The 14,294-nt window shown below is 50.0% G+C and overlaps 2 protein-coding genes across 5 annotated transcripts in view; one reads left to right on the top strand and one right to left on the bottom strand.

The window, feature by feature from the left end:
- CRYBA4 (crystallin beta A4) overlaps positions 1 to 14,294 on the bottom strand; it is a 29,500-nt gene that overhangs the window by 11,108 nt on the left and 4,098 nt on the right. The window contains exon 1 of one of the 4 annotated variants that reach the window (XM_041729035.1): positions 1,561 to 1,604. The exons of 2 other annotated variants lie outside the window; for them this stretch is intronic. The gene's annotated coding sequence lies outside the window, so the exon portion shown is untranslated. Of the gene's footprint in view, positions 1 to 1,560; positions 1,605 to 14,294 lie in introns of those variants that run through there. One more of the 4 variants, XM_041729036.1, reaches the window with a different exon arrangement.
- On the top strand, positions 1,218 to 10,130 carry CRYBB1 (crystallin beta B1). Its single transcript, XM_041729031.1, has 5 exons — positions 1,218 to 1,405; positions 3,026 to 3,144; positions 6,685 to 6,817; positions 7,598 to 7,740; positions 9,873 to 10,130. Exons 1-5 carry the CDS (start codon positions 1,238 to 1,240, stop codon positions 10,054 to 10,056), a joined length of 747 nt encoding a protein of 248 aa, XP_041584965.1. The 5' UTR covers positions 1,218 to 1,237; the 3' UTR covers positions 10,057 to 10,130.

Below are 14,294 nucleotides of genomic sequence, written 5' to 3' on the forward strand. Positions count from 1 at the left end.
AAGAGAGAGAAAGGCAGAGGGAAAAGAGGAGATAAAAATAAACAGAGAGGGAGGAGAAACAGACAGACAGACAGAGAGACAGAGAGAGAAGAGCAACATCCCCAGGAAGGAAGAAGCCCAACTGCCAGCTCAGGGGAATGTTGCTTCACAGAGTGACATGGGGGTTGGTGGGGGGGGCTTGGTAAGCAAGAGCCTGCAAGTCCCAGATGTGGCCCAGATGTCTGGCCTGCCCGGAGAGGGCAGTCCTTGGGGGGCGGAGGGAGGGAGCTGCTTGCCCTGACTGGCTCCTTTTTTACAGAAAGTGTTCAGGAATCAGCTGGACCAGAGGGTTTTAATCTGTACTGTCAGGTGGTCCTCAAATCCCCGGAAATTGCCTCCAAAATGAAAGGGAGCCCGGGACAGGGCGTTCCCCAAACACTCAAAGGCACCTGTGCCCCTGAAGCAATGAGGAACCGGAGGCATTGACCGAACCCGATCCGGCCAGTGCCCGTGCAGTCCCTATTTCAGAGCCCCCCACACGCACGGAATCCATCCTCTCAGCTCCCCTTCATGCCCCAGTCCCAGGCCTGTGTCTGCACCCACACGCCTGTTCCCAGACAACGCCCCAGGCTGCAGCTCAACTGGGGAAGGAGTCAGGAACCAGAATTCAAACATTGGCTGAACAGGTGTCAGTGGAGAATCTCCTACGGGAGATGCTGCTGGGCCAAGCGCTGGGGACCACGAGTCAGCAGAGGGATGATAACCCTGTGGCTGGATCCTTTGCCTAAATTGAAACTGAGTCCTAACTCTTAGCAGTGGCGGTGTGCTCCTGGGCCGGTCACCTCCCCTCTCTGAGCTCCGAGGGGATACGATGGCACCCACTGCATATCAGCGTTCATTCATGGGCGTAACAGGCCTGGGGTACCCTGAGTCCCAAATGGGACAGGGTGCTGTTAATGCGGCGGGGCCAATTGCTATCACACCGGCGGAGAAGCCCGGAGAGCAGAGAGCGGTGTGCAGAGCTTCTGGTTGCAGAGGAAGGACACAGCAGGGGAATAGGAGGTGGAAGGGAGGGCATGACAGGAGGAAGGACATCAGAGATGCATGATCTTCAGAATTTCCAAAGAGAAAGAGAGAGCGAGAGAGCAATGAGTTCAAGGAAGGCTGGCGAGATGTGAGACTCGGGGACAGCTTGCAGGTGCCATCCCTGAGTGACCTAGGCCAAAGGTTTCTTTCCAGAGGTTTGCAGGTGGGGACCATGTCTCAGGCTGTGAAGGCCTCAGCTACGGCTGCAGTGAACCCGGGGCCTGATGGGAAGGGAAAGGGCGCCCCGGCCGCAGGACCTGCCCCCGGCCCCGGCCCTGCCCTGGCCCCAGCCTCGGTGCCAACGACCAAAGCCGGGGACCTGCCTCCCGGCAGCTACAAGGTAAGCACCCTGGGGCGCGGGGGCTGGGCTCCACCCCTGCACATCCTCTCAGCTCCTCCCCTCTCTCCTCCCTTGCCCTTCCCCTCCTCCTCCTCCCTTTACCAGAAATCACCAGCCCCCAGGAGGTACTCTAGGAGCAGCAGGTGGCCTCAGACCTTTTTGAAAATTCTTCAAAGCAGTGAGGACTGAAAGAGCTTCCTCAGCCCCCTTGGCTTGGGGTTGGTTTGGTCTCAAACTGGTACGCGGAACTGGGGTCATTTCACATTGCCAGGTTCACGACATGCGCTCACAGGCTCCTCCTCGCTTGGCCGGCTTTTGTCATGCAGTTGCTTCATTAATCGTTCCTTTTTATTTAGCTTTTAATAATGCAGCAATGCCTGCAAACTCTGCCCCACCTCAATTAAGAACCAGAACCCAGTAAAATCCTCTCCCTCTAAAGTATCCCTCATGAGCCCATCAACATTCTCCCCTACTCAAGGCACCTGACATTGTCACCCCTGCCCACCATCGGCCTGCATGCATTTTTACCCCTTATTCCTTTAAAAGAAATTCCTTTCTTTATGTTTTATGTGTTTTTAACTCGTTGGAAAACGCCCTGGGCAATTATTCTGGGTTTATATCTTTTCTTGTCACCCACTCTGAGATCCCTAAGAGTCATCAGCACTGCTGTGTGTTGCTGTGGGTCCCTCATTTTGGCAGCTGTCTGATATTTCAGAGTGGGGACCGTCACTCCTGAGGACCATCAGGGCAGCTGCTAGCTTTGCTCTGGTGCACACTGTGGCCAGGATGGGCCTTCTCTGCATCTCTTGGGGCCCACATACCAGAGTTTCTCTTGGGAGGACAAGCATAAGAGTGAAAGGGCTGGGTCAAGAGTATGGGAACCTCCTCCTTGTATAGCTGGGGAAACAGGCCTGGAGAAGGAAGACATTTGCAAATGAAAAACCAAAATGCTGGAGGCTCAGTGAGGTTAGGGATTAGCCCAAGTCCAATGCAGAGGCTCCTACGTGGAGGCAGGTGGATGGGCAAGCATTTTCTGAGCATCAGCTCTGTGGCAGGTACTGAGGCTGAGGTACAGAATTAGATCAACCCCACACCCCACCCTGGGGAAACCCTTGGTCCTTGGAGACTGAATCAAGGGAGAGAAGGGTGCATAGAGAGAGACTTGAAAGCAAAGCAGCAGTGACTGTATTGCTTGTGCCAATAATGGGCTAAGAACAGTGCAGGAGCACTCGACCAAGCCCACATGGGGCAGAACATCAGGGAAGACTTCCTGGAGGAGGTGACGTCTGAGCCTAGAGCAGGACAGGGGACATGAACTCCAGGATGGGATTGTATGGTGGGGAAAGCATTCCAGGCAGAAGGAACAGCACAGAGGAAAAAAAGAAATCCATCAGAGCCTAATGATTGTGCAGATACTAAATTCGGAAGTAGAAGGAAGGGGGGACAGGATTGTTCCACAGAATTTGGCTCATGGCCCACTCTCATATGATCTGTGCAGGCCTGCTTTTATTTATATAGGTATTTAATGAGGTTTTGGCCTGGAGCATCTTCAGATGGGAGGTATACCGCCTCCCTCATTCTGCACCCCTTTCCCCCTGGGACGGGGGTTCTCTCCTGCAGCTGGTGGTCTTCGAGCAGGAGAACTTCCAGGGCCGTCGTGTGGAATTCTCTGGGGAGTGCTTGAACCTGGGAGACCGTGGCTTTGACCGAGTGCGCAGCCTCATTGTCACCTCGGGACCGTGAGTGTGGGACGGGGGGGGGGGGGGGGGGGGGGACATTCCTAGCACTGTGATAAAATAATAATAAGGAAACATAATAGCTGCCATTTACGGGGCACCTGCTCTATGCCTGCCACCATGCTAGCAGAGACACACATATTTCTAGTCCTTATTTCAAACTTGGGAGGAAGGTATTATTCCCCTTCCCATTTTGCAGATAAAGAAACTGAGGTTCAGAGAGGTGATTTGATCAGCATAAGGTCACACTCACAGTAGGTCATAATTCTGGGGGGAGAAATGCTTTTTCTCTTGACCAGAGGGCCGAGTGTCCACTAGCTACCCCCTCTCCTGGGTATCAAGCAACCCTATAAGACATTCATAGTGGCCATACCAGCTCCAACCCCTGTGGGCTGAGGTCAGGGCACAGGACAAGACCCATAAGGCCCCTTTGCCTTTTGTCTCACCAGCCCCAAATCCCCCAAGGCGTATGGTCAGCTTGTACGCCCAGCATCATGAGGCTCACTTTCCCCACCTCTGAAATGGGGAGAGTCATGATCCCCACTCCCCTTCACTGGACTATGCTGAGGCCTGAAGGAGATGATGCGGCGTGGGTCTGGCACTGTGTGAGTGCCCCAACATAGCAGGTGACAGTGACCATTGCTTACCCTCTCCACTGCCCCATGAATTCAGCCAAGTCACCCTGATCCTGGGTAGGTGGTGGGAAGGAGTGCACTTCTACCTCCTGCTCCCACCCCCACCCCTGGTGTGGTCAACACAGCCTCAGCCCCACCCTCAGCCCCAAAGCCCAGCTGGGAACAGAAGCTGCGGATGTGGCCAATTTGGGTTTTCAGGCTTTTTTTGGTGACAGTGACTCAAACCCAGAGTATTTCTCCTCCAGCAAAGATGCAGCTGGTCTTTGGTGTGTGCTCTGGGGCTGCGCCCAATGGGGAGAGAAAGGGGCTGTGGTCCAGGGCCCTGGGTCTGTGTCAGGCCCCATAGGGCTATAGGAGAGACCGTGGTGGAAAAAGGATGGAGAGGATGAAGTGGGCAGGGGAAAGAGAGGAGCAGGGTGCCCTTGGTACAGGGGTGGGGAGAGAGGCAGAGCATGCCTACCTGAAACTTAGGAACCTTCACCCTGAAACCTGATACCTGACACCATCCCAGGACCATAGCTGGTGACTTAAGCCCTCTGAGCCTCAGTTTCCATATCTGTAACTTAATATCCCTGCCCTCCTTCTCTCCTTGCACATAAGGCTTCAGTGAGGAGATGAGAAAAGATATTGAAATAAATACTTACAGTTCCTCAGCCTTATAATAGGTCCTCACTGGGTGTTATAATTCCCAGAGCTATGACAGGGGAAGTTTGGGGGAAGATAGGCAGGGTGGCCAAACCACTTCAGTATCTGTCCTTCCATAAGCTCAGACCCCCAGCAGCTTTCCTCCCTTCCCAACCATAAAAGATAGTATTCATTGCACTTTCTCTGTGCTAGACTTGCTCTGCACATTCCTTTTTAGACCCTCATAATCTCCTGATTAGGAGATGCAAGGTAGATGCAATCTTTCCTCTCTTCTCCTGAGGCTTAACGAGCTTGAGTGGCTTGTCTGAAGTCATGCAGCAAATAAATGATGAACTGAGATTAGAATTTAGGTCTATTTACAGAGTCGATGCTCTTAACTCCTACATGCACCATCTTCCAAGGCTCCCTTCCCATCCATCCATCCATCATCCATCCACCCATCCAGCCATCCAGCCATCCAGCCCTCCAGCCATTCATTTCCATTTATTCCTCGATATTCTGACCCCTCTCCCTTCCTCCCTACCTCATCATCCATCCATCCATCCATCCATCCATCCACCAAGTCATCTGCCCTTTTATCCATATACCTACCTATCCACCCACCTATCCATCCATTCATCTCCCCATCCACTCATCCAACTATCCATCCATCCATCCATCCATCCATCCATCCATCCATCCATCCTTATCTACTCCAGATCAATCAGGGCTGAAGTAGATTCCCCTCTATTCTAGGAGCACAACTATCACTCCAGAGTGGGTTGGCTCATTCCTCAAACAAAGACCTGAGGCTCCTGGGACTCATTGTGCCTCCATCCATGGTGGTAGCTCATCCTCCACCTACCACACACACCACCACCCCCATCTCCTTCTAGGTTGAGAAAGATCCCAGAGAGACAATACTAATGTCAATGTCCCTCTTGTTTCCTGAGAACTCCTGAACACATATAGAGCAAAGGCTAAGGGGTCCCTTACTCTTAAACTTCTCATCAATCTCCCCCAGAAGCAGGGGTCTCTTTAACACAAGTTCACTTCCCATCCTTAACCAGGCTGCCCTGGGAAAGCCAGGAAAAGCCCCACTGGACTTCAAACTTGCAATCAGTTCTCCTGGAGGACTGAACGGCTTCAAATGCAGTCACATTTCATTCTCAGAGGTATCTGAGAGGTAGGTGTTACTACCAGTCCCCTCCCACTGCCTCCAAAGCAATTACCGAGTGAGTTCCATATTCCAGGCCAGTCCTTATCAAGCCTGATTCAAGCACCTGTATCAACTGTCCCCTTAGTACATCTAGGACTATTATTTATTTAACATATTTCATTTTAAATGACCCTTTCGAACACAGATAGATATATTTTCAAGAACCTTTACATCACTGGCACAAAGAGAAAGCCAACATCACTTCCTGTAAGTAATAAGTATAAGTAAGATCGCCGTGCTGCCTCCTGAGCAGAGGCAGAGTATCCTAATCTTAAAGCAACAAATACAGAAATCCACTGGAGCACCTTGAAAGGTTTTCAAAAATACCTGGCAACAAATCGGGACACTAATTCCATAACTTTGTTGAAACATTGCAAAAAGATGACTTCTGCATCCTAACCCTTGAATGACCCAAACTGGTGCCAGGTGGAGGATTCACATCACTTCTCAGAACAAAATCAGTTCATTCTATTGTCTTAGTTTGTATATTTTCTGTGACTTGAAATAAACTTTGAACACACACACACAAATGGTATCCATAAAAAAAATGAACACAACGAACACAAAACAGCGCTATCCCACAGTTGCCTGCTCCAGGCTCTGGGCGGGCAGCTGTTATTGCCTTGTTACAGAAAAGAGAGACTAGTGAGTGTTAAAGGTCCATTAGCATCCAACGGAGACATTGTCCTAGCTGTCCTCAGGTCTAAAATAAAATGTCTTTTTATGTCTATTTTACTGCAGGTTCTTGCAGTACTTAGACCATGTGCATCCCACAACTGGGGAAACATTTCGCTCACATAATGATACACACTGTCTCATACAATCCTCCACCACCTGCCAGAAAACAGGCATTTTTAGATGAAGAAACCAAACCTCAGAGAGGTAAAGCCACTTGCCCCTGGTCACACAGCCAGTAAGTTAACATAGCCTAGGATCAAACTCACTGGCCTCAGGGCTACCTTGCAAGGGTGTGTGTTGGGGGGCTTCTGCTAACGGTTTCTCTCCTTCTGGCCTTTGCTTCTCCCGGTCGTCCCTTGTCATTCCACCCATCGCTGTCACATCCAGCTGGGTCGCCTTTGAGCAGTCCAACTTCCGCGGGGAGATGTTCGTCCTGGAGAAAGGCGAGTACCCGCGCTGGGACACGTGGTCGAGCAGCTACCGCAGTGACAGGCTCATGTCCTTCCGGCCTATCAAGATGGTGAGTGGCTCCTGAGCTGGTGCTGGGGGACTGATGGGGAGGGCAGGAGCAAGTGTCAGGTGTGATGGCAGGCAAGGGAATGCGGGGGTGGGGGTGGCAAGCAAGGAGGAGGAATGGCAGGCAGGGAGGCGTGACGACCAAGGGCACTGGGCGCTGGTGCTCATTGATTCGTGAGATGTCCCTGGGACCCAGCCCCTGCTAGGAGCCCTGGACAGATGAGAGACGTGAGCCTGGTTTCTGCCTCCCCTGCTGCTTTAGAGACTCATTATTCCAGTTGTCAGAGCTAGACACTTCGGTGTCTTCCTTGCTTCTGTTTGTGGATCATTTCTAATTCCTGACTGCAGGTTAGACCCTCCTGAGAGGTTTTGCAAATCCCAGTGCTCATCCCAAACATCAAACAGGCAGGTTCAAGCGTGTGTGGTAGCTGAGAAGAGGCATGTTGTAGAAAGGAACCTTGTGAGGATAAGACGATATATGTTGCTCAACCATCTTGAACCTTCTGAGCCTCTGCATCTTGGGCCATAAGAATAATAGTCACAAATTAATGTTTTGGTGGCACTTGTCATATGCCAGGTGTTGTGCTAATGTATGGACAACATCATAAAATCAAGGCTGTTATCCCCCTTTCACAGGCTGGACAGTGGCAATCCCGGGTAATTCCCATGGTGGCCTGAGCACCCCCAGCTCTCTCTCTCTCTCCGCAGCCAGGGGCCCCCCTCTCAGTTACTTCTCTTTGCCCGTTCATACTTCACATGCCAGAGCCAGTCTCTCCCTCCCCAGGACTCCCAGGAGCACAAGATCTGCCTGTTTGAGGGTGCCAACTTCAAGGGCAACACCATGGAGATCCAGGAGGACGATGTGCCCAGTCTTTGGGTCTACGGCTTCTGTGACCGTGTTGGCAGCGTGAGGGTCTCCAGCGGAACGTAAGTCACCCCTCCAGCCCGGCCCTGGGCTTCTGCTTCTGCTTCAAGCACAGACAGACTCAAAGGCTGTCCTCCCTATAGGATATAGCATCGGGTGCAGGGGGAAAGGCCGCAGAGTCCCTCCTGAATTCTCCTATGGCTGGTCCCTGGGACTCCACCAACAGAGCTTTCTTCCTCTGGAGAGGGGATTCGTACTTTGATGAATATACATGTTGATATAAACAAACTTGGCAATTGGTTCTAAAAAGATGGAAGATGGAGAGAGTAAACACTTCTAGACCTAGTTTGGGATTGGAGAAATAAGTGAGAGAGGCAGAGCTGATGCAGGTAAATGAGTCTAGATGTGTCTAAGAAAAGAGCATGTTCGGGGACATCCTCGGGGACATCCAGAGCCTCCAGGGGAAATGAGCAGAATGACTTCAGAGAGGCGAGCCTGGGTAGTGCAGGGGCCTTGACCTGTCACTGAGGTGCTGTGAAAGCCGGGTGAGCCCCGAGCCCATCTGCACATCTCAGCATTCCCATCTACACAATGGGCACTCCAGGTTCCCTGATCTAAAAGGGCCCCTTATCCGAACTCTTCAGATTTGAAGCTTTTGAAACAGAGCCCTGGGACCTCATTTCTGTGAGACCATAGAGGACTGGATGCCCCGAGGAGATCACTGTATCCATGTATCCATCCCACTGCCTCTGAACTACCGTGCCAGACACTCCTGGTCTCCTCTAGGCAAATATAGAGCTTCTGTCTCTCAACTGGACTCTTTCTGACTTCCTACAACAGCATCAGGGCTCTGGATTTTTGCTTGGCTCTTCCTCTTCCCTGAAACCTGCATCCCTGCAAGCTACCTGAAATTTCTAAGCATCGCCTGTGAGCCGGCACTGTGCTAGAACCCTGGGGTCCCCCCATCATTGCCAGCATGTGACTTCCTTAGTCTTGTCTTTTTTTTTTTTAAGATTTTATTTATTTATTCATGAGAGACACAGACTGAGAGAGAGGCAGAGGTGCAGGCAGAGGGAGAAGCAGGCTCCATACAGGACTCGATCCCAGGACTCCAGGATCATGCCCCGGGCCGAAGGCAGGTGCTAAACTGCTGAGCCACCCAGGGATACCTTGTCTTTTTTTTTTTTTAAGGAGGCAGGGATGAATAAGGCTCAGTTCTTGCCTTCAGGGGGGCTCACTTAGCCCAGCAGCAAGGCCCATGTATACCCATGAGATGATGTCCAACATCACAGGAGGTCAGAGGAGGAAAGGAGGTTTCTGGGACCTGGCTGTGCATGCGGGAGCGGAGGGCAGGTCAGAGGTTTAATCTGAGGAGTCTAGAACTTAAAGCAGACTCTGCAAGATGGGCAGGAGGTGTGGGAGAGGCCTGGACAGACCGTCCCAGCAAGGGGAAAATGGCAGAAGTCAGAAATGATTCATTGATGATAACCATGTACCAAGCACTGTGCTAATTCATTCTCAGTGAATAGCTTAGGGGATCTTTGAAACAAACCGATGAGGTAGGTGCATTAGCATCATTGCCAAGACAACAAGCTGAAGTCCTGGTAAGTCATCAACTTGGATTCTCATAGCCAGTAAGCGGCAGAGCTACGATCTGAACCCAGGTGTTGCTGGCACCAGAATGTGTGTTCCCAACCACCACACGTAAATTCACTTACATACAAAGGGAACCATTATTTGAAAAGAGGCTCCTCCTTCTTTCTGCCTCATTGTTGACCAGTCCCCACAGCTTGTCTTCATCCCTTAGACCTTGTTCTGTGAGCCCCAAGCCACCACCGTCAGTGGGATGTGCTTCGGTTTCACTACCAGGCACATACATCTTATACTCAGTAAGCGCTTCTGGAACATTTTCCCATTTGGCCCGGACCAAACCAGTCGTAGTGACCACTCACACTTTCTAGGAGAAACCAAGGTTTTCTAGAGAGACAGAGTCACTGGCTAAAGCTGGTAGGAAGCCCCAGGAAGGGACAAAGCCAGGGCAGAGGAGCTGCACCTGCTTCCTGTGATCCAAGCCCATGAGGGATAAAGAGCAGATGGCAGGGATGGGTGGAGAACTGGCTGGTCCGGGCTGGGGTCCGGGTGCCAGGCAGTGAGGCTGGCTGTCTCCACCCTGACCTTCTTGCTTCCTTCCCAGCTGGGTCGGCTATCAATATCCCGGCTACCGTGGGTACCAGTATCTCCTGGAGCCAGGTGACTTCCGGCATTGGAACGAGTGGGGGGCCTTCCAGCCACAGATGCAGGCAGTGCGTCGCCTGCGTGACAGGCAGTGGCACCGTGAGGGCTGCTTCCCGGTCCTGGCTGCTGAGCCTCCCAAGTGAATCCATACCCTGCTCTTCTTCTCCCTCACTACACCCCTCCCTCAGACTCAGTTTCCCTGTCTTTCCTGTGCAAATAAAAGTTCCTAAAGCCAAAATGTCTCCTGGATCTGTGCATAGATGTGAGCTTTGGGGTCCCCCATCATTGCCACCATGTGACTTCCTCAGTCCTGTCTTTTTTTTTTTTTTTAAGATTCATTTATTTATTTGAGAGAGAGAGAGAGAGAGAGTGTGTGAGTGTGCGTGTCCACAAAAACATGTGAGCAGGGGGAGGGGTAGAAGGAGAAGGTGGGAATCCCAAGCAGACTCCCCACTGAGTGTGGAGCCAGACACAGCACTCAACCCCAGGACCCTGGGATCATGACCTGAGCTTAAATCAAGAATCAGAAGCTCCACCCACTGAGCCTCCCAGGCACCTCATCCTCAGTCTTAATAATTATGTATACTAGTAACAAAAACAGCAAGCACTGCAAAGTTCTTTACACACACTCACTTAGTGTATCTTTTGGACTACTTTAGGAAGCTGGTATTATAATCATTCCCATTTAACAGGTGAGGAAATGGAGGCTAGGAGAGGGGAGAAGTGACTTGCCCAAGGTCACACAGCCCATCACAATTTGAACCCAGGCATGCAGGCTGGCTGCTGAGGCTGCATGCACTCTTAAACAAATCTTTGTTTTCAAACTCTACTCCTTTGTGCTCGCTCATGATTTTTTACCTTCTTGGCTTAACACCTGTTTTGTTATTTACTTAATATATATTTTTAAATAGGCCTTCTATTTTGTGCTCGGAGGCATTCGTTTGTAAGTAAAGCTTCATAACACTACGGGAAGTGGAAAACCAGCGTCATATGCCATAGATAGAAACCAATTGTGTAAATACAATTTTAGGAAGGCCAAGTATCGAATAGACACCACCACCACCTGCCGAAGACTCTAAGGCTATAACCTGTGTGCTCTTTGATAAAATGGGTGATTAGCAAGTGTTGGAGAGAGATATGAAAGACATGCTTGCTCCAAACAGATTTTTCTCCCTGATATAATCAAAGAAGATTGAAAAGAGCATTATTCTCTTGTATCTGATGCAGTGTTATTTAATCCTGGGTCCAGGTTCCACTAAGAATCATCTCTCCTACTACAAGTGGTACATGCCCTGCTCTTCGGAAACCTGCACCGGGTGATATCGACTCCCATATCTACAGTTATTATTGATTGATGTTATTAACCTTTAATCTGCGTAGGAAGGCTTGGAGAGGTATTGTCATGGAGGAAGGGAGGCGTTGAGGGATGGGATAGGAGGTTGCTTGGTGGGGAAAATAGGAAAGTTAACATTCTAGACAGAAGAAACAGCAGGGACGTTACTACCCCACATGGCACCTTTGTACAAAGGATCAAAAGATGCTTCGTCCTCAAGACAGTTGACTACCATTTGCCAGAATTTATTGGTATAAATCTGTGATGTCTGCAGTTTGAATGTGATACCCTTGTGCTATGCCCAACTTTCACAGCTGTACCTGGCAGGCCTGGAGCACCACGGGAAAGGCACAGAGGTTGAGAGAACCGTGGTGGAGCCAAGCAAAGCTCATTGACATGAGAGCATTAGCTTGGTGGTTGTGTGGGCAGAAGCAGGGGGTGGGAAGAAGTTGCAGAACGTGGCAGGAGATGAAGCTGGAAAGAAAGGTGGGGCCTCATGACACCCCACTCTGTGGTTTTGCTGAGTGTAAAAGTTGAGGCACCACCTGACTCAGAGGGTCTTGCACTCTGGGGCATGCAGTCTCCCTCTCCCTCTTGTTCTACACACCTCCACCCTTCAAAACAACCAGTGTCTTGCGTTCGAAGACAGGTTGTCCTGTCTTGGACTAGAAGACAGGATTCCCAGGCAGGAATCTGTGGTTGTGGGTGTTTGCCCTGCCTTACTGTTAGAAGCTGCGAAGTGTTGGGCAAATTGCTTCAGTTCCCTGGGACTTCTTCCTCCTGTCTCCACAGGGGCAGCTTGAATGTCCAACCAGCCCCAAGATTCTATCTGACCTTGGGATTCCATGGTTCCCTACTTCCAAGATGCTCCAAGATTCTGCAAGTCATCTCTGAGCTTCCATGATTCTTTGACTCCCAAGTCAAGCTACATAGACTCCCATCCTCAGTTCCCAAGGTTGGTGGGTGCAGCTCTAAAATTCTACTACAGTGGAGTCAAGCTTTCCAGTCACATGGGCGATACAAAGTCAACTCTGAGGCTTCAGTGACCAAAAGACACATGATTTGATGAGAAAGAGAAAGGAAAAGAGAAACATTCTCTATTCAGATATAGCACAACTGCTCTCTGATCACCTAGAATTTGTATTTCGTACTTCTTGAAAGAACTATTTTGGTCATAGCAGGTGTTTTGTTTTGTTTTCAGTGTATCCATCTTATGAGTCCTATAAAAGGCACACTTAACAGAAATCCATTGGTTCAATTTGTGGTAAAACTTGTGTGCATTCATGATCTAGATTTTCCAAATTGCTTTAACTCAAAGAAAGGTGTCATTGCCCTCATTTTCTCATGTTTTTTTTTTTCTTTCTTTTTTTAAAAAATTTTTATTTATTTATGATAGTCACACACAGAGAGAGAGAGAGAGGAGAGAGGCAGAGACATAGGCAGAGGGAGAAGCAGGCTCCATGCACCGGGAGCCCAACGTGGGATTCAATCCCGGGTCTCCAGGATCGCGCCCTGGGCCAAAGGCAGGTGCCAAACCGCTGCGCCACTCAGGGACCCCTTTTTTTTTCTTTCTTGAAAACAATGTGAATGTTAGTGCTAAAACATGAGATAGACATTTGGCAAAACCAACCAATAAAGACTAGGAAGGAAATAACAAAGTGATTATTTTATATTTGATTTATCATTGTCTCCTTACATTCATTTACCTTTAAAAAAAAAGATTTTATTTATTTATTTGAGAAAGAGAGCAAGCATGAACAAAGGCGGTAAAGAGGAAGATAGGGGCTGAGGGAGAGGAAGAAGCAGACTCCTCGCTGTGTGGGGAGCCCGATGGGGGAGGGGCTCAATCCCAGCACCCTGGGATCATGACCTGAGCCTAAGGCAGGCACTTAACCGACTGAACCACCCAGGCGCCCTATTTAGCTTTTGTTAACAAATTTATGAATAAACACAACATGTATTAAAAACCAGAGCAAATACAAAGTACAAGCAAGTCAAAGACCACTACATGTAAAAAGGTTGGGAGGGAGTGTGACATTAGAGTTAGGGACCTGTTTCCTCTGCTGTGGGTCCTACTTCCAACAAGATGTGAGCTTCTCACCACCAGGAACAGAATTTCAGAGCTTAAAGATAAGCCCTATTTTTTGCCTTGAGACTGAAACTTAGAGTTTTACTTTCTCAGGTTGCTCAACAGCAGAAATGTTGATGGGCACAGTGCTGGAGGCGACCAGTGGAGCCGGACTTGGCCATGTGGGTATCGTGTCCACAGCTTTATTGGAGTTTCTCAGGGCTCGTTTTGACTCTGCAGGAGCTTTGCCCTAAATGCTGGCTTCCAAACGCAGTGCCAGCTGGGATGTCATCATGTTTCAACATTAGATCCCAGCTCATGAATCTCTGAGTCACAGGCCTTTGGGAAGACAAAGCACCTCGGTTATGGAGTGTTCTCTCCCATCCAGGGCAACAGGAGGTAAACTACCATCTTTCGAGCAACAGGGCATGGATACAAAGTCAGCAATGTGGGCAGTCCCGGTGGCCCAGAGGTTTAGCGCCACCTTCAGCCCAGGGTGTGATCCTGGAGACCCGAGATCGAGTCCCACGTCAGGCTCCCTGCATGGAGCCTACTTCTCCCTCTGCCTGTGTCTCTGCCTCCCTCTCTCTCTCTGTGTCTGTCGTGAATAAATACATAAAATCTTAAAAAAAAAAAAAGTCAGCAATGTGTGCGGTGTGGGGGAGGGTAGGGAGTGAGTAGAAGGACTACCCAGAGGTGTGATCCCTTGTAGTCAGCACCAGATGCTGACAGACACATAGCAACCAATTTTTGGCAAAGGGACATTGTGTCAGGGTGTCCCGAGGAGCTTCTGCAGAAGTGAGCATCTCTTTAGAGCCTCGTTACCATGACAGCCAGGCACCTGGATCAGATACCTAATATCAGAGTGCTTTGTGAAGCTTGGGTACCAGGGCAGGAGTGGTATACATCCTTCCAGTGGAAGAAAAGTACCTGTCCTCTATCCTAGGTTCCTCCCTGCCCACTGCAGGGGCTTCCTTCCT

Source organism: Vulpes lagopus, chromosome 14 (assembly GCF_018345385.1).
Source record: "Vulpes lagopus strain Blue_001 chromosome 14, ASM1834538v1, whole genome shotgun sequence".
NCBI lineage: Eukaryota > Metazoa > Chordata > Mammalia > Carnivora > Canidae > Vulpes > Vulpes lagopus.

Excerpts from the sequence above, each read along its gene's own strand:
- CRYBB1 (XM_041729031.1), top strand. The coding sequence starts at position 1,238 with ATGTCTCAGGCTGTGAAGGCCTCAGCTACGGCTGCAGTGAACCCGGGG. Across the intron at positions 6,818-7,597 it reads CCTTCCGGCCTATCAAGATG|GACTCCCAGGAGCACAAGAT; the intron begins GTGAGTGGCTCC and ends CTCCCTCCCCAG. Across the intron at positions 7,741-9,872 it reads GTGAGGGTCTCCAGCGGAAC|CTGGGTCGGCTATCAATATC; the intron begins GTAAGTCACCCC and ends CTTCCTTCCCAG.